Source organism: Phascolarctos cinereus, unplaced genomic scaffold (assembly GCF_003287225.1).
Source record: "Phascolarctos cinereus isolate Bilbo 61053 unplaced genomic scaffold, phaCin_HiC Scaffold_1;HRSCAF=81, whole genome shotgun sequence".
Lineage (NCBI taxonomy): Eukaryota > Metazoa > Chordata > Mammalia > Diprotodontia > Phascolarctidae > Phascolarctos > Phascolarctos cinereus.
Genome location: NW_027555514.1, coordinates 219,442,429 through 219,461,904, shown reverse-complemented (window position 1 = coordinate 219,461,904; position 19,476 = coordinate 219,442,429). Strand labels below are relative to the sequence as shown.

At 48.2% G+C, this 19,476-nt stretch overlaps 1 protein-coding gene and 1 long non-coding RNA gene across 2 annotated transcripts; one reads left to right on the top strand and one right to left on the bottom strand.

The window, feature by feature from the left end:
• Positions 1-913: 913 nt before the first annotated feature.
• On the bottom strand, positions 914-13,459 carry GDF11 (growth differentiation factor 11). Its single transcript, XM_020989952.2, is given in 5 exon segments — positions 914-4,386; positions 6,035-6,416; positions 7,302-7,535; positions 7,537-7,700; positions 13,037-13,459. Coding segments are annotated over 4 exon segments (1,173 nt in total). The 5' UTR covers positions 13,431-13,459; the 3' UTR covers positions 914-4,386; position 6,035.
• A 790-nt stretch (positions 13,460-14,249) lies between these two features.
• On the top strand, positions 14,250-19,201 carry LOC144454228 (uncharacterized). Its single transcript, XR_013482552.1, has 2 exons — positions 14,250-17,387; positions 18,479-19,201. It is a non-coding gene; the product is annotated as an uncharacterized LOC144454228 (long non-coding RNA).
• The last annotated feature ends 275 nt before the right edge of the window (positions 19,202-19,476 follow it).

Below are 19,476 nucleotides of genomic sequence, written 5' to 3'. Positions count from 1 at the left end.
AAACCAGAGGGAATGAGTGGCCTTCTGGAATGTGAAAGAATAGGTTGCAGTTCATTAAAGACTGACTAAGCATTAGAAATGACTTAAGAAGAGCAAAGCCTGAGAATAATGTAGTAAGAGAAGGTAGGGACCTATCTTTCCCCCAGGTCACCAGGCCTCATTTGCTAAAAGCCCTGGCAGGCACTAGACTTATTTCTACCCCTCACCCCAAATCTTTCACTTTCTCAATGAACTCAGATTTAACTCTGCTTCAACTCCATTCTTCCTTCTGTACTAAGCCAGAAAACAGATGGAGGCAGCTGTCCCAAACCCTCTTTACCCTGTCTGAACCTGGTATGTTACCTGACCTCCTAGCAGTCATTAATGAAGGAGCCTTTAAAAACTGGAGGGAATTGGTCTTTTTAGTTTAAGGCTATATCTTTTTTTTTTTGTGATTCTTTAGTTCCTTCCCCAGGTAACCTGGGATAGGAACTGTTGGGGGTATGTTAGGGTTCAAGGACCACTGGGATAAGGAATAAACAAGGGCAGAACTTTCTTGATATTGAAGAGAGCAAGTTTGCCCTTGTTTTGGAGCTCTAATTTGAGACATGGAAGAGCTTGGGCTGCCATGAAGAAGGTAATTTCCCCTTTTCTAAGTTTCCAGATAAGGAGAACCTGTGACAGTCAAAGTCACCTACTTCATTTGTCAGGGGGTCAGTCCACCTTGAAAGTCTAGCCTTCATCCCTCCTGTAATTTCAACTGTTTATCTGTACTTCTTGGGAATGTTCCCATTCTGCTTCTCTGGAGATTCTCAGTAGAGAGCCCTTGAACCTAAGGCTCAGTCTTCTCAGTTCTTCTAACTCTTCCAGTCCCAGCCTCCTCATTCCGTGTCATTTTTTTTTTCTTCAGATCCCCAGAATTGTGCTCTTAGTAGACACTTATTTATTGACATTTATTGAATTGACTTCCCTGCCCCAAAGAAGCTGCAGAACCCACTTAGTAAGGAGTGATGGAGATTAATAAATAGAAAGTTGACATGGAAATCAGGCAAGTAATGCATGGTTTGCTTCCTAAACTGAGCAGATCCCAGTTAGGTTTGTGAGGCAAGAATATGGGGTGGGGCCAAGGAGAAATAGCTAATTCCTCCTTCCACTTTTTTCTGAGTGTGAGGGCCTGGGGTGCTACCTGCCCTAGCTATACTCTGCCTCAGTTTCCTCCTCACAGGAACAGGAAGCTGTAAATGCCTCAACCAGTTGGCCCTGCTTCATTCCCCTACTCCTTTACAGGACCTTGGAGAACAACTAGCTTCTCTGTCCCCACACCCAAGGATTGGACATTAGGAGTGGAGACACACAACTGGATGAAAAGCATTTGGTGGGGGTAGGGCCTAGGTACTAATATCCCCCTTCAGAAATTGCTGGTTTGTGTTATGAGGGTCCTCTTTCCTCTATTCCAGGTAGAGTAGGGAGTATAGGAATCACATGAGAAGTGGTAGAGTATTTTTAGCTCAGGCCAAGTGTGTTTGGAGTCATTTATGTGTATGTGGGAGTGAGGGGGTGGGGTGCAGTATAATTTATTCCTTCTGCCCTTGTACCCTGTGTTTCTACCCTCAGATATTCTTGGGTTTCAGTTGTCGTGATGACAAGTCCAGGGCAGAGTTAGGCAGCTCTGTCATAACTGGCATAATGAGTATTATCTGGTTTTCCAGTCCCTGAAAAAAATCCTAGAGGCATCTAAACACAAAGACTTTAAAAGTAAGGTTACTGATGTCTTCAGTGACAGCATCAGTGTGTTCTGTAACCATGATGTGAGGGTCTTAAAAGGCTTGGCATGGAATATGGCCTGCCCACTTAACTTTTCTGGTCTGTGGTCCCCTCAAGGTTTAAATTTGTGATCCTCTGACCTCTCTGGGCCTCTGTTTCATCATCTGGGAGAGGTGGCATAGTGAATCAAATAATGTACCTGGAGTCAAGAAGACCTGAGTTTGACTCTTCCCTCAGGCACTTATCAGCTATGTGAACATGGACAAGTTACTTATGCTGTCAGCCTATGATTTTATTGACTGTAAAATGGGCATAATAGCACCTACCTGACAGGGTTCTTGTGGGATTCAATTGGAATAATAATAATAATAATATGTAAAGTATTTTACAAATCATAAAACACTATATAAATGATGTAAATGATGGCTATTATCTATAAAATGAGGGGGTTGGACTTAGTGACCTCTAAGATCCCTTCCAACTTTAAATGTTCCGTGTGTAAGAAGAGGTTTCTCTAAGGTCTAAGTGATATATATCTCCATTCCCCACCCCGTTCCTGATCAGCCCTAGAATCCAGCCTGATAATTTTATAGTCCAGAGATGGGGAAATTTTAGGTTTTGGACTCATGGACACCTTAGGGGAAATGGTTTGGTTGCCTAGCAACCAACAGATTGACCAAATGGCCACATTGGTTTCATTTATGACTTTGGCAAGGCAGAAGCAGCAGCTTCAGGGAAAAGGGAGGCAGAGAAAGGCTGTGGTTGAAATCATAGAATTTTAGAACTGGAAAGGACCTTTGGGACCATCTAATTCAACCTCTTAGGGGAGAATTCGGGATCTTCCTAGGGTTTATTCTATCCTTCCTTCAGGCCAAAAGATTGTTTTCATCTAAGTTCTCCAGAAGAATTTGGACCCTCTTCGGTGTTCCTTCCTTTACTGGGGAATTAATCTATTTCCCCTCAATGTGCCTTCTTTGGAAGCAGGGAGAGATTAGTCATGCTTCCTTCTGTTATCTATGCACTGAGATAGGTAGCATATTGGAAATCTAACAGCATGTTTGAATCCTGCTTCTGCTTACTTATGTGTGACCACAACGTGTAAGTCACATTTAACTTCCAGGAGCCTTTTTCTGATCTGTAAAATGAGGGGACTAGATAATCTTTAAGGTCCCTTCTAGCTTTAAATTCTATGAGTTTGGCTATAGGAGGAGGAGAGCTTAGTGCTAAACTCTTTGACTTTATTATTTTTCTTTCAGGTTCAAGTGCTAGATTGGGTCATGTGACCACCCCAAAACTCCAAAAAAACCATTTAAAAAACCCCCAAAAAGGGCCAATGGCTATCTCTGTCCTATATCACTTAACTCAGAAACTTCCCCATGTCTTCATTTCCGTGCATCCTTTGGGGAGACTGTCTTGGTAAAGAAGTTCTCTATTCTTTTAAGGCCTTCCCTGTGCCCCCTGACATCCCTTCTTATTACCCCCAACCTTCTCAGGTGACCAATACAGAAAGTTGTTCATGTACACAGTGTGACATATACACAAAAGTAAATAATAATTATGATACGTTCAAAGGGGGCACTGTCTTTGTCCACATACTTGAAGCAGGGGAACATTCCCTAGCTCCTTTTGTGTCTCTGAGCCCTGTCTCTAATAACCTCTTTGGGGGGACAGGGGATTGAGACTCAATAGGTTCATGTCCAAAAGAAAAAGAGCCTTAGATTCCCCCAAGGTCTTTATTTGGTAGGAATGGGGGTGTCTTCTAAGTATCCCCCCAAGTTCAAGGCTCTAGTTTCCCTTAGAACCTATATTGGGAGGTCATATGATGCCCCTGCCCCTTGCCTGGCCCCTGGGCCTGTGATCAGGTGTTGATTTGGGAAGAGTCATCTTCTGATCTTGACCTCTCTGGTTCTCCCCTCCCTCCCCACCATGGATGAGGAGTGGCGGTGATGATAGTTTTTCTTGGATTGGGGTGATAAGAATAGTAAAGAACAGGGCTGGAGAGGAAAGACTGGGAACCTGCCAAGACTAGGAGGTAGGGGTGAAAAGGAGATGTCACCCCTCCCCCAAAGTACCTTCTCTCCTGAGAATGGGAAAAAGAATGCCTTGCAAGGCCCCCATCATCCCCTCACCAGGGAAAGATAGTCAAGTTCATCTGGCCAGGCTCCTGCACCCTCCTCAGGGCAGGCTAGAATATGGTGGGCCTTCTGAATAAACTTGCCGACAACAATAAGTCTGGTGCCTTTGTCTGTGGCCCAATCTTATCCCCAGCAAGGCCCCTGGTCATAACTGTGACCGCTCAGAGCTTTGCCTATTGAGGCATATCTTCATATCTCTGTAGCCTTCTACAGGACTAAAGAGGGCCCCAGGGATCTAGATGAAAAATGAACCAGTGGAGGGAGAATTCCCTTAAATCTTTGTTGAGGGCCCTATTTTGTGAAGCCTTCTCCTACCATATGCTTCCCAGTGCACCAGACCTTAAAACTCCCTGCAGCCCTCAACATCCCTCCACCATCCGCCCTGGCCCACTTTGCTCCCCCAAATATCGAGAGGTATTTCATGTCCGTAAAGTGCCCGTGGTAAGTGCTCAGGATTCATCTCTTTGCTTCAGCTGCTTGCTGCTTCTGTTCCACCAAGAGGAGGGAACTGAGGCATGGGGGGGAAGGGAAGGGGAGAGAAGGATAGGTGGGAGGGGAATGCAGTTAGGAATTGGGAACTGGGGGAGGGGACAGGAGAATGACTTGCTTTTGGAAACCCATCTCCCCCTACTCTGCCTTAACTAGCTTGTTGTCATGCTCCATCCCCTACTACACACACTTTCTGACGTGTCCACTTTTTGCTGCCAGGTATTACTGGCTTCCAAAAAAAAAAAAGATAAAAATCATAATTAGAGTAATAGACACTTTCATCACTTCCCCTTCTCTGCTTGCCCTGAGCTTGTGGGACTTGGAATACTCTCTCCATAATTCCTCCTTCCCTTGGTCTGCTACTTTCCAATTCCCAGCCCAGGGTGGTAGTTTTTATTTAAACTCTTCAAAGCCTTCAGTGAGAATCATCACTAACTCCCCCCTCCCCCAGTCCCCACTCCCCCAACTAGTACAGTTCCTGTTTTCTCTCCCTCAAAAACCCTGGGACTCAGGGGGCCTCTAGTTTCAAGCTATGGCCCTTTTACTGACCTGAAAATGGCAAGGGGAAGAGGGATACCACAGGCTCTTTGGTCTCTCTTAGCTAGGGGGCATTTGTGCACACTGACCAGTTATCATTGCCTTCTAGTTAGATATCACTGAACAGGGGAAAGGGTAAATCTTGGAGTCATTTGCTGTCATAACTGAACTTGGACATGTTGGGGCTTTGCTTGTTCCCCCCTCCCTCCCTTACCCCGCCCCCCCTTCTGGGCCTTACTGTCTAGGACCACTGGCTCTACAATTAAACTTGAAAGTGAGCTGTGTGGGGAATTCAGACTCCCTCTGCCCCTAACTCACAACCCTGGATGTTTATTATACAAGTGCTTGAGTGGGTGGGTATTGGGGTATAAGTAGGGTTCCATGATTTAAGAAGTAAAATAGGGCACTGTGGAAGAAGGGGAGGGGGAATCTCAGAATCTCTTTCTATGTAAAGCCAAACACCAGAAAATAAAAGAAAAATAACAATAAATAAATAAATAAAATGTCAAAATCCTTCGCACTCTTTGCCATCCCCGACTCCTACCCCCTTTTGCCCTGTCCACTATGAGAAGGAGGGAGATATCTGGGCCTGGGTTTGACACCCCTCTTTCCTCCTCTATAGGCCATGGTGCACGTATGGAATGTCCCATCTTACACCAAACCCTTCACCAGGCCCAAAAGAAAAAAAAAAGACTTGGTATGAGGCTCACTCTCTGTCCCTATCTGTCCCTATATTTCTCACTTGATTTCATCTCTGCCTAGTCTCTCTCTGCCTCTTTTATCCCTTTGTCCTGTTCACACTCTTCTTTCCCTGTCCTTCTGCCTGTCTCTATCTCTGTCTCTACTTCACTCTCTCCCTCTATATCTTCTTTCCACACACCCTCACCTGCAAATCCCAAACACTCCCCAACTTGCCCGTTGCCCTTTCCCTTACATATCCCTCACCCCTCTTGTCTCTATCCCCCTACCTTCCTCTGCTGTATTGCACACTGCTTGGGGTGGGATGGGGAATAGGACATTTTGTTTAAGAGGGGTTGGGGGGGAGGAGCTCTAGGGCCTGGGTGGGGGGGAGGGTCTGGGCTGGGGATCCAGGGTGGGGTTTGTGGGGGGAGAGGGTCCTCATCCCCCACCTTAAGAGCAGCCACAGCGATCCACCACCATGCCGGGGATCTTGCCGTAGATAATCTGCTGCTTATCATTAAAATAGAGCATGTTGATGGGGGACATCTTGGTGGGAGTACAACAAGGCCCAGCTGAGCCTCGGGGATTAGCCTGCTGCACCAGGTGGGTATGTGGGTACTTCTGCATGAACATATACTCGCACTGGCCAGAACAGTAGTTGGCCTTGTAGCGTTTGGGCGCGATGATCCAGTCCCAGCCGAAGGCCTCAAAGTCCACGGTTAGTGGGTATCGGCAGCAGCGGGACTCACTGGAATGCTCATCACAGTCGAGGCCCAGATTCCTCCTGGATCGTTTTGTATTCTCCAGCACATGAAGCTCCATGAATGGGTGCTGGCAACGCAGAGGGGGAAAAAAATGTCACAATGGGGGCTTCCTGCAGCAGCTCTTGTCCTCTAACTCTTCCATTTCCATTCTGCTCTCAGCCCTGAGACACCCAGGAGGATGAAGACATTGCACCACCATCCTGGACACCAGAAGGATGAATATGCATGCTACAGGTACCACCTCCAATTTTTTCTCCCAGCCCCTAAATAACCATCCCTAACTCCTGCTAATAGGGATTAGCAACCCCCCATTAGCTAAACCTTTTTGTTCCCTGAATTCCCTCTGGCCACCCCAGCTCCCTCCCTAAGTCACGAGCCAAGTCATGTACCTAAACTACTCTAATGCAGTAATACCAAATCACAGAATGTAGAGCTGAAAGAGGTAGATCTCAGAGATCATATTAGACTTAGTTCAGTCCCTCTCTTATTTTACAGATGAAGGAACTGAGGCCAAAAGAAGGTAAATTTGCCCAAAGGTTGGGATGCAAACCCAGATCCTAATGAATCCCCAAACCACTGAACTCTACCAATCTATGTGCTCTTTGGATATGGCAGATCCTTTATCCATGAATCTCTCTTTTGTAATTTGTGCCCAAGCCCAAATTCCCTCTAGCCATTGTGGTTCTAAGTTAGGAGCCCTGTTCCACTCATCTGTATGGTTCCTCCCAAAAAACCCTTCTCTAAGTGTTGAATTTTGTTCCCTCTGCCCTCATTAACCTTTTAGCCCCAGAACATCATCTGATGTTCACGTTTCCCAGTGATTCTCTTTTGTGAATCCCTACCACTTTTTTCCAGCAACCCCCCACATTCCCCTCTACTACTCCCCTCCCTCAAGGCAGGGTTTCCTATATAGCCAACCCTTCCCCCCCTTCCCTCCACTTGCAGTGCTCACCAGCCCTTCAGCGCCTGGCCCCAGGGAGGTAACAGCCAGGTCAGTGCCACTGGGATCGAAAGCGTTGATCTCAATGCCCCAGTTACTCTGTGGCTGGCGGAACCAACTGTGCAGCACCTGTTTGAAGTCGATGCTCTGCCAGTGGCCCGATCTTGAGTGCAACTCGATCTTGAGGGATCGGATCCGGATGTGGCGCCGCCCCCCCACCCCCACTTCCTGCAGTTCCTTCCCCACCGAGGGGCTTGAGACGAAGGATTTGCAGGTAGACAGTGGCAGGGCGGGGTACTGGCCTCAAGTACACCCACAGCTGGGCCTTCAGCACCTTTGTGAACATCACTTTGGGGCTGAAGTGGAAGTGGCAACAATGGGGGCTGCCATCTGTCTGCACGGCAGGGTCCGCTGGAGAGGGGAGGAAAGGACAGAATCAGTCAGGGATGAGGGGGAGGGAGAGCTCTAGGAGCAAGACAAGGGGGTCAGGGGCCTGAGGCAGAGCTCCTGGACATCACCCTCTCCCCCACCCCCTCTCTTAGATCATGGGCATTTTGATTCTGGCTGAACTCTTATAGCCTTCGTAATTCCTCTTAATCACAGGATCCCTGGAGTGGTCTCTACCTAGCCCCTTAACCTTCAGGCAGAATGGCTTCCTCACTCAGCTGGGGCTCTCACCTCACTTCCATTCTGAAAGCTTTATCTATTTTCTGTTTCACTCTTTGACCATGTCCCCTATATCCTAAAGATTTCTTTTGCTCTTGTTACAACTTGAGGTCATCCCTTTCATTCTGTTCTCACGGGAAATGGAAAACAGGGGGCAGTCAAACAAACATTTGTCAAAGCAACTGAGGCTGTATTGTAAGCATTGTGCTGGATTGCTTGAGGATACAGAGGTAAAATCTTTACACAGTAGGATGGGGAGGGGTTTATTTTTTGGAGGAGAGCGATCATTCTTCCTCAGTTTCTCATCCTGGGGTGTGTGTGTGTGTGTGTGTGTGTGTGTGTGTTTGTGTGTGTTTCCTTTTAATATCTCTTCAGGTTCATCCTTTAATATACATTGTAGGCCTGGGGTCACATATAAAAGGGAAGGATAGCACTTTAAGGTTTGTAAAGCATTTTACAATACACACACATATCTTATTTGATCTGTGAAACACTCTCTGGAATTCGGACTAGGTACCCTTTTGCCATTCGGAACACCCATAATGACCCTTATAAAGCGTAAGAGATGCCACCAAAATTCCCCTTCCTTATGTGCCAAGGCTAATTTCTTGTCCCTACTATCACTTGTTCCATTGTTTGAGAATGGGGCAGAGCAGATCTTCTCCATCTTTCTTTGCTTGCCACTCAGCAATACCAACACACATTTTAGGGATTAGGTTCTTAAAGAATAATTTCCACTAGATTCAGGAAGACCTGAGTTCAAATATGTACAAGTGTCAGATGCTTGACACTTACTAGCTGTGTGGCCCTGGGCAAGTCACTTCACCCCATTTGCCTAGCAATTAGAAAAAAAAAAAGAATAGCTTCCAGAAAGGAAGAATCCTTAAACCAGTTCAGTGCCAGATGCTATATAATTCCAGCCCATTTCTCTCTGGTAGCCAATGGAGAAAGGGAACAATTAATCCTGTCAGAAGATAAGATCATAAGATCTATCATTTCATTGGATTTTGAAAAGTCTCTTGGGAAGGAAGGGTGAGGCATCACCCCTTCTTTGCCTTTTTCTAATCTCTAGTCTTCTCCAGCCTAGATTGCCTCCAGACCATACAAGAACCACCACTCCAGAGAGACAGATAAGGAAATAAGACATGAAAAAAGATCTAGGAATGGCTACAGAAGATTTGAAGGGGTGTGAAGAATGTCCTTATGTGCTTATTGATATATAATATGGGAACAATTAAATCTCTGTTTCCATCACCCTTGAGTGACCCTTCCTGGTGGGGGTTGGGGGTGTCATGAGAATGGCAAAGAGATGCTTAATGGTCATGCCTTTTGTTACAAGTCTCAAGAGTTTTCTGCCTCAGCAACTAGAATTTTCTTGGGTTTCTTCCTTAGTAACCAAGGTAAAATGATTAACATGATATAAATCATGGGAAGACTAAGCTGGGACAAACAAACTTCCTTATGCCTCCAACTTTCTCAAGTTAAGCAGTTCAAAATGAGGGGTAAGTCAGAAAAGTCCATGTTTGTGGAAAAAAAGGAGGGAAAAAAGAGGGTCACCTGGGCTTATTGGGGAAAGAGAAAATCATCCTTTGCTGTACCACCCGAGTGACCTGTGTCAATTAGCCCCCTCCTTAGTACACCCAGGCATCTTCCAGTAAAGCCCATCTCTTCATATGTAGCTGCTCTACTTGAGTCCCCTTGTCCCAAACTGTAAGTCCACTGAGCTGTCCAACAGCCAGCCAGGGCTGGGAGCCAGGACCAGGTTTTATTTCTCCATGCCTCTGATTCCTTTCACTGTGCAGTGTGGGATGTGATTACTGATATAGTGTTTCCTCTCACCCCTTTACTATGTAGCATCCCTTCTTCAAGGTGTGCAGTGATGGGGCTGCAGAACACAGCTCTGGGGAAACAGGGATGGGAGGAGAGGAGAGAAGAAATGGATGAGTCTACAGAAGGGAGAGTGATATTGGGGAGACAGTGAAAGGGAGAGACTGAGAAATGTGGGGGGGGAAAGGAGCTGAGGTTAGGGGTAGGGTTAAGTAAACTAAAGAGGAGAGAGGCAGTGGTGGTAGAAAGTGGGGGAAAATGACGAGAAAGGAGGGAAAAGGGGCACCTGAGTTTTAGTTGGGGGGAGAGAGAAAAAAGAGAGGGAGATATAAGGCACTAAGCAGTCAACACAAAGGGGGGATTGGGGAGCAGCCAGGAGTCCCCAACACACCACAGCCTCAGGCAGTTAGGAGGGGGCAACATCTGTGTTGCATTGAGCTGTTTGGTGGCAGGCAGCAGCGGGTCAGGTTTAGTAGGCGGCGCTGGGGTTGGGGGGGGTCTGCGGTCGGGAGAGAGGTCACTGCACTATTTTCAGCTAGAGCCCATCCCCCCCTTCCTCACCCCCCCCCCCAATGAAAACTGGACAGGGGCCCAGAGGGCCTGGGGGGCAGAGGGGCAAGTTAGGGGTTTGAGGTGGGGGACGTGAGATCTCATTCGGTTCCCTACTTGAGGGAACTGACTGGAGGGGCTGAGGCTGGGGTTGAAGAGGCTATGGGGGGCTCTAAGGTCAGGCACAGAAGGTTGGGAGGGGTGGGGGCTGGGGTCCAGGGTTGAGTGCCCGGCTGAGGTTGGGGGAGGGGAGGGAAGGGGGGAGGGGAGGTTCTCTGCTGACAAACACCTCCCCTGATTAGCGGAGCACAAGTCTCTTATTAAAGCCGGTCCCTGGGGATTAGACTATAAAAGTCTCTTTTTCCTTTTCCCCTCTCTCTTCCCTCCCCTCTCCACACTCCCCCTCCTTACTGAAGATCTCTGGCTCGCTCTTAAAGGGGACGTATACCCCCGGGCCAACTCTGGGCCCCTAGTTTATTCCTGTTTTAGGGTGGGATGGGGTTTACAGGGGCGGGGGTTGGGGGGAACGCTTGTTTCATCCTCCCTCTCCCCTTCAAAACTGCCGCCTTCCTTTTTCCGTCGTCCAGTCATTCCTGATCCCCGTGCCAGTTACCTAAAAACTCCTTCAGTTTAGAGGATGCCTAAAGGAGTTTAAAACTCCTCCAAACCAATAATTATACATTCTGGGACCCGTAACTCAGCTGCTAAGGTCGGTCCCTCAGCCTATGCTGCAAGGAGCAAGTTTCTTAAATCCCTCACTATAAAATACCCCCGTTTTACTAGAAACCAGTGCTCTCCCCCTACTCCCCTAGGGCTGCCCTGCCTGGGTCACCACTCTACTCTTAACTATCGTGCCTTCTTCATCCAGGACCCTATTATTCTCGTTCCCATTTGGAACCCCCCAAAAGTCTTGACACCGAAGAGGAGATTGAGTTCATTCTGGGAAGTGTAGAAAAATACTATGCCATAATGTAAGGAGCTTAGTAGGGTGAGGCCCCTCTACCAGCTAGCTCTCAGTGCCACCTAATAGGGGGCATTTTCTATATGCCAGACCCTCCCTCACCCCCAAGCTTTTTACAACCATCTGCCTATAAAACCAGTCCCCCCTTCTGTTCAGAGGCCATAAAACCAAATAGTCTTGGGGGTGGGGTGGGGAGCCAACTCCCAGGGGAGAGGAGGGGGCTGGGCCCCCTGGAGTTTGGGGGGAGACCTGACTGGGGGAGGGGCATGGGGATCACATGACCCCCTAGGGATGGGAGGTGGGGGAAGCATTGGCCTGGATTTTCCAGGTCATAAAATTTCAAAGCCACAAGTCTATTAACATGTTCACCTTCCGCTCCCCCAGGCAGCCAAGAACGAGGATGCTGGGTGCCCCCCACTCCCAATCTCTTTCCATGTCTTCCACGCCCCCGTTCTGTGTTTTGATTCCCTACATCAAGTTTCCATATCCTCCTAACTTGGGAGGGGGCACACCTTCAGAAGTTTGACCTACGATGTAGACTAGAGGATTCCTTCCTTACTCAACCAACAGTAGATGGGAATCCGCATCCTAGTGTCTCACAGTGCCTGAAGAATTGGCAGGTCAAATTGGATTTCGATCCCCCCACACTAACTCTGGGGGTTGGTAGTGAAGAAATCAGGAGAGAGAGCCTGGAACATGGGTATTTTGAAGATGCAGGTGCTAATGGGTTCTAGAAGATTTTCAAAGGTTTGACTCAAGTGGGCATGCCTAGGGTAAAAATTTGGGGGCACTACAGGGTCATAATATTATGCAGGCAGAAGCTGTATTTGGAGTGCCTACCATAGCAATTCAGTTTGGAATTAGAACACCAAGATTTGAATTTTGAATCCTTACTCTGCTATATATCTAGTATACAAAATATGCAAATAACTTCAAATCAATTTCTCTCTGCCCCTAAACTCTGATCTTTTGAATGTTAGAACTGTCTCCGCCACCAACCACTCTCAATCCCCACTACTTTGGGTAGGAGAGGCTAGGTTAAGGCCAGGATTTGAAAAAAGGAGCTGTTTGCAGGAAGAGCTTTGATTAAAGACCCCTCTGCCATCCAAACCAAGCAATAAAGCTAGAAAACTTTGCTTGCTCCATCTTCATGCATTCTCTTTCTCCTTCCTTTCTCAACTCTCTCGGGTGTGTGTGTGTGTGTGTGTGTGTGTGTGTGTGTGTGTGTGTGTTGGGGGGAGGGTACAAAAGCTGGGGTCATCACTGTATATCATTTTCCCACAAACTTGGCCCCAAACTTCCAGGGCGCTCCCTCTATGATTGGTGTGGATTGGAATAGGAGAAAAGGAGGGGAAGTCCCCCAGGGGTCCTAGCCTGAGCCGAATGGGAGGGATAGCGTCTCTATACTTCTTGGGGTAAGTAGGTCCCTCTGACTTTGCCCCTGGCTTCGATTCGAGGGCAAGGGTATTATCTCGAGGGCTTGGGTTGATGATGGTTTTTGAACCATTTGGAGGGCAAATTTGGGGCACACGGTTCAAGTTGCTACCTTCCTCAGGCAGGGGACCTAGGTGTCACGTTGGGGGGACTTTTCTTCTTGTCTAGATACCGGCGTAACTCTACCCTCCCCCCCATCCAGTTCCACTCCCCTTCAGTCCTGCCCCCTCCCCCCCATCCCACACTCCGTTCTCTTTGCTAAGTATCTCCGGGAAAGGAGACCCAAGGCGTCCGGGCCGAGGTCACTTACTTTCCTGGGCCATGCTGATGACGGTCTCGGTGGTGGCGTGGTACTCGTCCTCCTCCAGGAAGTCCTCGGGCTGCAGCGCGTCGCCTTGGAAGTCGTGTAGGTCCAGAATCTCCTGCAGGGGGGGCGCCTTGGGCAGGAGCTGCTTCACTACCTCGCGGCTGATGTTGGGCGCTTCCTTGAGCCTCAGTTTGCTCAAGATCTGCGACTTGATGCTCTCCAGCCTCAGCTCCTTGCTGTGCTGGCGCCAGACGCACACGGGGCAGCCCTCCGGCTCCTCGGACGCCTGGGTCCCGCGCTCCCCGCCGGCCGCCGGGCCCTCGGCCGCCTCCCCCCGGGGCCGCAGCTCCAGGGCGAGGAGCAGGAGGCAGAAGAGCACTGGGGCCGCGGGCACCATGCTGGAGGGGAGGGGAGGGAGGGCTGGGGGGGCGGGGACGCCTGAGTCCCGTGGGGGGAGGGAGGGAGGAGGGGGTCGGGGCCGCGCGGGACTGGGGGGCTGCCCTGGCCGGGGGGGCCGGGGGTGGGGGGGGCCCGGGGGCGGCGGGCGCGGCGGGCGGGGCAGGCGGGCGGCAGGGGCGGGAGGCTGGGGGGGCCGGAGCCCGGGCCTGGCCCTTTATAGCCCCGGCCCCCGTGTCGTCAGCGGCCGCGATTGGCTGCGGAGCCAACAAAAGAGGCAGCGCTGTCATCCTAGGCTAGAGAGGGAGCCCAGAGAGACTTAGAGATAGAGACGGTAGAGACAGAGACTCCTCAGGGAGACAGGGACAGAGAACCGGAGAGAGAGAATGGGGAGACTCTTGGGGGAGAGACCCAAGCAGCACGAGACGGTTGCAAGGCCAGAGACAGGGGAGACAGAGACACCTGTGGGGGAGCTTGGAGAGACAGAGTCCAAGAGGGGAAAGACAGGAATCGGAAGAGACAGGGACAGAGACTAGAAACTCATGAGAAAGAACCAGAGATGGTGGGACACACATGGCTAGAGAGCATGAGACCTCAAGCCCAGGAGAGATCTAGAGACTCTGGAAAGACAGTTCAGGAGAGACTGAAATAGAGGGCTAAAGCTTTCTTAGAGGTACAGAAGGGGAGAAAGAAAGATGAGGGAGGGACAAAGACAGAAACAGAGACCTAGGGAATGAGGAGATGGAGAGAGGGAGAGAGAGAGAGAGAGATAGATAGAGAGAGAGAGGGGGGGGGAGAGAAAGGGGGGGGCAGCATAAGAGAAAGCAGTTTGAATTCCATACGGGGAACAGGGACCCAGAAACCTAGGCAGAGATATGGAGGGGAAAGAGAGGATGAAAAAAGGGAGAAGGGAGTACTACTTGCACTGGACAGGGCAGAGGAGACTCTAGCCAAGAAGAGAGGGACAAAGATGGAGTGCTGTGAGGATAGAAGGGAAAGAAGAGGGAGGCAGAGTTTGAAGTGGACGGGGACAGGAACTAAGTGACACGCTTAGATGGGGGTTGGGGGGTGAAAGGATAGAGAGAAGCCCAGAGAATGGAAGGATAATATGGGACAGAATGCTGAAAAAAGTGTGTAAGAGAGAGAGAGACAGATTCAGAGGCGGGAAAATTTGTCCAAAAGACTGGACCACTTGGGAGGAAAAGGATCAGAGTCTTGGCAGGAGGAATGACATTGAAGGAGAGGGGTTGAGGTTAGGGTGGATAGACACTAAATGGGAAGGAAGAGGGAGATAATGGAGAAAGAGAAGCAAAAGTTAATAATGGATGATCGTGGGCAGAAACAAGAGTCAGACAATGATTGGGTCCAGAGGCAGAGTCAGTGCAGTGGGAAGAAGGCTGGTTCTGGAGTCTGACCCTAGTTCAAATTCCTATTCTAATACTACTATGTGTGAACTTGAGCAAGTGACTTCACTTCTCTGGGCCTCAGTTTCTTTATCTGTAAAATGAGCAGGTTTGACTAGATGACCTCAAAGGTCCATTTCAGCTCTAGCTTTAAGATCCCACATTTCCTAGACTAATGCCTGAGGGTTCTCAGAGGGGAATAAGATGCACCTGAAGAAGCCACAGTTTGGAGTAACAGCATTTAAAATTTAGATGACTACAGTTGGGAGGTTGGGAACTAACCTTTTCACAAAGCCTTTGAACTCGAGAGTATGCATTTAGGTGGTTAAAACAAAGTAGGGGTGTGTTAGGGTGTGTCCCCAGAGTCTGGAGGGGGAGAGTGACTCAGCCCTGGGTTGATTTAAATGCTAAGATTCCTAATCCCATCTCTACTTTCTGGTTTGGGTTGCCTCTTTTCCTGGGATCCTAGTTTTCCCCCAGATTCTTTATTTCCTGATCTCTGAGGCCTTGGGGCATTCTCTCTGAAGTTCATGGATGATTTTAATCATAATGTCTTTGCTAAATGGCTATATTGTCCCTTCTCTAGGATCAGAGTTGAACAAAATTTCTGATTCTGGATGCCCTCAAAGACCAGCATGGGAGGTGAAGAGGTGGGATGTGCATGAGAAAGTGCAAGAAGAGGGAGAAGGGTGAAATGGGAAGCAGAAATTCAATTTGAAAAACATTTATTAAGCTTACTAACTGTGTGACCCTGGGCAAGTCACTTAACCCCAATGCCTAACAAAAATAGACAAACAAAACAAACAAAAAGAAAAACATTTATTAAGAACCTACTCTATGCAAGGTTTTGGGATACACGCGTACACATATATACACACACATATACATTACACACATTAGATATCTATGTATCTACCTATCTATAAACATGTGTGTGTATACACACACACACATATACACATACATTCACACATATCTATATTTATATATAGATATCTAATGTGCGTATGTTTCTTTTCACCAGACTTGTGATTTCATTGTTAGAAGAATAGTTTTGGCAGGAGGAAGGGGATTGGACAGTGGGTTACAAAAACTTTGAAGGAGAACCATGGAGAGAGGGGGCAGTTCTGGAAGAGAGGGACCCACTGGCTTCCTCTTCAGCTTTAGACCAATTAGAACATGGGAGGGAAATCTCAGATTCTCATAAAGCAGTTTTCCAGCTGCTTCCAGTTAGAACTAGAGATCAAGTTAAACCAGCCTTTGTGGTTATGTGTGGAGGTGTGTGGGGTCCAAGGCTGCAGAGAGAACAGTAAGAAAGCATGGGCACTACCCACTTCTTAGAGGTTCCAGTTTTTACCACCTGGGGTCCCCCCCACCCTTTTGACCCTGTAGGTGTCTGTCTGCTTCAACCTCTAGCTACAGTCCAATCATCAGACAATTCTGCCCTCTGGTGGACAGATCTCAAGTTGCAGCTTCTTGGAGGTGGTAATGAAGCCAAATGTGCTCATTTGTATCTTCTTAGAAATTGGAGTCTATGAATGGGAAGGACCAGCAAATGGTAAGGTCTTAGCAAAGATAAAGCAGCTAACACAGCTAATCGAACTCCTGTATTTTACAAATAGGGAAACTGAGGCTCAGAGAGGTAAAGGGACTTGCCCGAGATCATCACGTGGCCGTTGTGTCAGAGTCAAGGCTAATTTCCCAGGGTATGCTCTTTCCATTTAAGTAACTTCTTGTTTCCCTTTCTGTCACCTATGTTCAATAGTTCTGGGCCACAGACCCTTTTCCTTTCCGTATTCCTTCCCTGCTGCCCATTCAAACTCTGTGATGTCCAAGTGAAATGGCTAAACTGCTGAGATCTCCTGTCAGACAGTTTTAGGGTCATCTGGCGTTTAGCTCCAGACTAGCCCCAAACCTGGAGGAAGGGGCACCACCTGGAGTTTAGGAGGCAAAGGAAGAGAGAAAGTGCCGAACACCTGGATTCTTCTTTTCCCCACCCCGAAAAACTCCTACACAGATTGAGACTCCGCCCCCTATTCTGGTTTCCTAGGCAACTTTCCCCTAGCCAGGGGCACCCCCGTGATGTCATAACGTTACCTAGGCAACAATCAGGCCCCCCCCCCCCTTCAAGGTCCTGACTGGTTCCTAGCAAAAGTTGGCAGGGTCCTAGGAGAATCAGTTAGGATTGAGGTGTGTAGGAAGTGGAAGGATTTGAGGGGCAGTATCCCAAGTTCTTTCTGGACAGAAACAGGTATCGGCTGGTAGAACAACAAAGGGCGAGACATCCGAGCGCGTGTGTGCGTGTGTGTGTGTGTGTGTGTGTAGTGTTGTGTGTATATGCTCATCTCTGTGCTCATGTATGCACGTGTGGAAATAGGGGGAAAGTACTGTTCTTGACCATTATTAGCAAAGGGCCCTGGAATCGGACCTACCGGAAGAGGAGCTGCAGTATTTTGGGAGTCCGATAATCTATATCCAGGGCTTGGGAGAACCAGAATCTGTACCTGGAGACCATCTGTTCCTAACCAGAAACAGTAAGCGTCTACACAGCCAGGGTAGGTGGCCATAGGGAGTTTCTGCCAGGTTTCCCATTCACCCCTTCCCCGATCCCAACCCTTTTAAAGGGCAAGGGCAGAGAAGGGAGATGGGGGACCTGGACTCCGAAGGTACCTATATCTTGATAGGGAGCCTCAACTATCTTCTCTGTCCTGCCTCCAAGGCTCTCTTGAGACATCCTACCCTACCTCAATTTTGGGGTCCAAATTTCTAAGGAAGTGGATTCCCATAGCCTCCTTTGCTTAGACCTCCTAAATGAGGAGGGAGATGAGAGAGCCTAGGTCGTGGGTGTGGGGAGGGAGGAAAATGACTGAAGGGAAGAGGCTTCTCTATCTCCCTCCTCCAGCATCCTGTAGGAATGTGGCATTGGGAGGCTATTCTGAGTTGGATGGTGGTATGTGGGAGGAGTGGAAAACATATATCTCTCAAAGCTCTAACCAAAAACCATGGAACCCCAAGAGAGTATCTCACCCAGTAATTAACACCCCCTTCTAAGTTCTGTATAATTACCTGGCATGAACTACCTCCTCATTTGGTTAACCCTTTCTGGCTCAGCTCTCCCTAATGAAGTTGGAAGTTGTATGGGGAGGGTCTGTGTGCAAAGGAGATGGTGCTCTTAAACAAGTTCATTCCTCTCCCTGTACCCAAGTTCTTAGCGGTGCCCCTCCCCTCCCTCAGGCTTTGGTCCTCAGAATATCCTTGTAATTTCACCAGGCTTCCTGTTCTTGCAGTGGTTTCTGTGTTTTTCCTGATCCCTGCTTAAAGTTTATTTTGACCTCTTCTTGGAGTAGTTTCTCCAGATTGCTTATACTGTTTTATCCTGACTCAATATTTAACCTTCCTTGACCCTTGCACTCCCAAGGCCTGATAGAGTTTTCTTTTGAGTTATGTCCCACTCCCCAGCCAATGACTCTACTCTGAAATCCTCTCAGATGTAGTTCCATGGAGTTAGTTGCCTCTGATTGTTTTACCTGTGATTTCTTCAGTAGCTTGTCCTAACATATGTTTTCTTTCTGTAACTTTTTCAGGGCTCATAGAATCATAAATTTAGACATTGGAGGTCATCTAATACAAAGCCCTTATTTTACAGATAAAGAAACTGAGTCCAGAAAGGTTAACTCTCTAGAGGAAGAGAGAGAAGGCAAGTTACTGAAGGCAGCAAGGATTTCAGTCCACTACCTTCAACCACTACCTCACATCAGATCCTGGTGAAGACAGTCCAGAACCCTGAACCCTGTTGCAGGGGATATCACAGCCTCCCAGACCATGGCTTCTTCTGGCCTGATTGCCCCAGCAATCATCAAGGGAGGCAACTCTTGTAAAGAAGGGATATGATGTCTTCCCCCCCCCTCCCACAACTGATAACCAGTAACTGCCAAGACAGGAAGGAAGCCCAAGAGCATACTCCCCTTTTCTCCTTTCCCCCCACCACCAGCGCTGTTTCTGGCTCAGCCCTCACAAACATCATCTAGGAGATGTATGAGATCTTACTGTGGATGCCACTGCAGGTCCTATGGCTCTCCCTGCTCTCCCCCTCCCACTTTGGCAGCCATAGTTACTCAAGACCAAGAAAAAAACAGTGCTCACCACCAAAGGCCTTGGCCTTCTCACATGACTCAACATCAGAAATAGATAAGAGTTTTATCGATGGAAATGAAACTAAAGAAGATTCATTACCATCTGTTTGGCTGCACCACTCAACGGACCCCAAGGATCTTTCCATCTGACTTGCAGGACTTATGTGTTGTGTCTCCCTTTTTTAAAAGGTTCTTAAATCTGGAGTCTGTGAATTTTTAAAACTTTTTTATAACAATTTCAATATAATTGGTTTCTTTTGTAATCCTATATATTTATATGCATTTACAACTGTAATATGAGAAGGGGTCCACAGGCTTCACCAGACTGCCAAAGGGGTTCAGTACACAAAAAATGTTAAGAACCTCTGTCTCAGTATATTTCTCATGAAGCCACAGAGGTTAGGGGCCTTTGACCCCTATTCTTCTACTTCCTTCTCCCTCCTTTCCACCAGGACAATGGCTGGGTCTTCATAGCCTTCTTGGAAGCTGTATCCAGAGCAGCCTTTGTTGC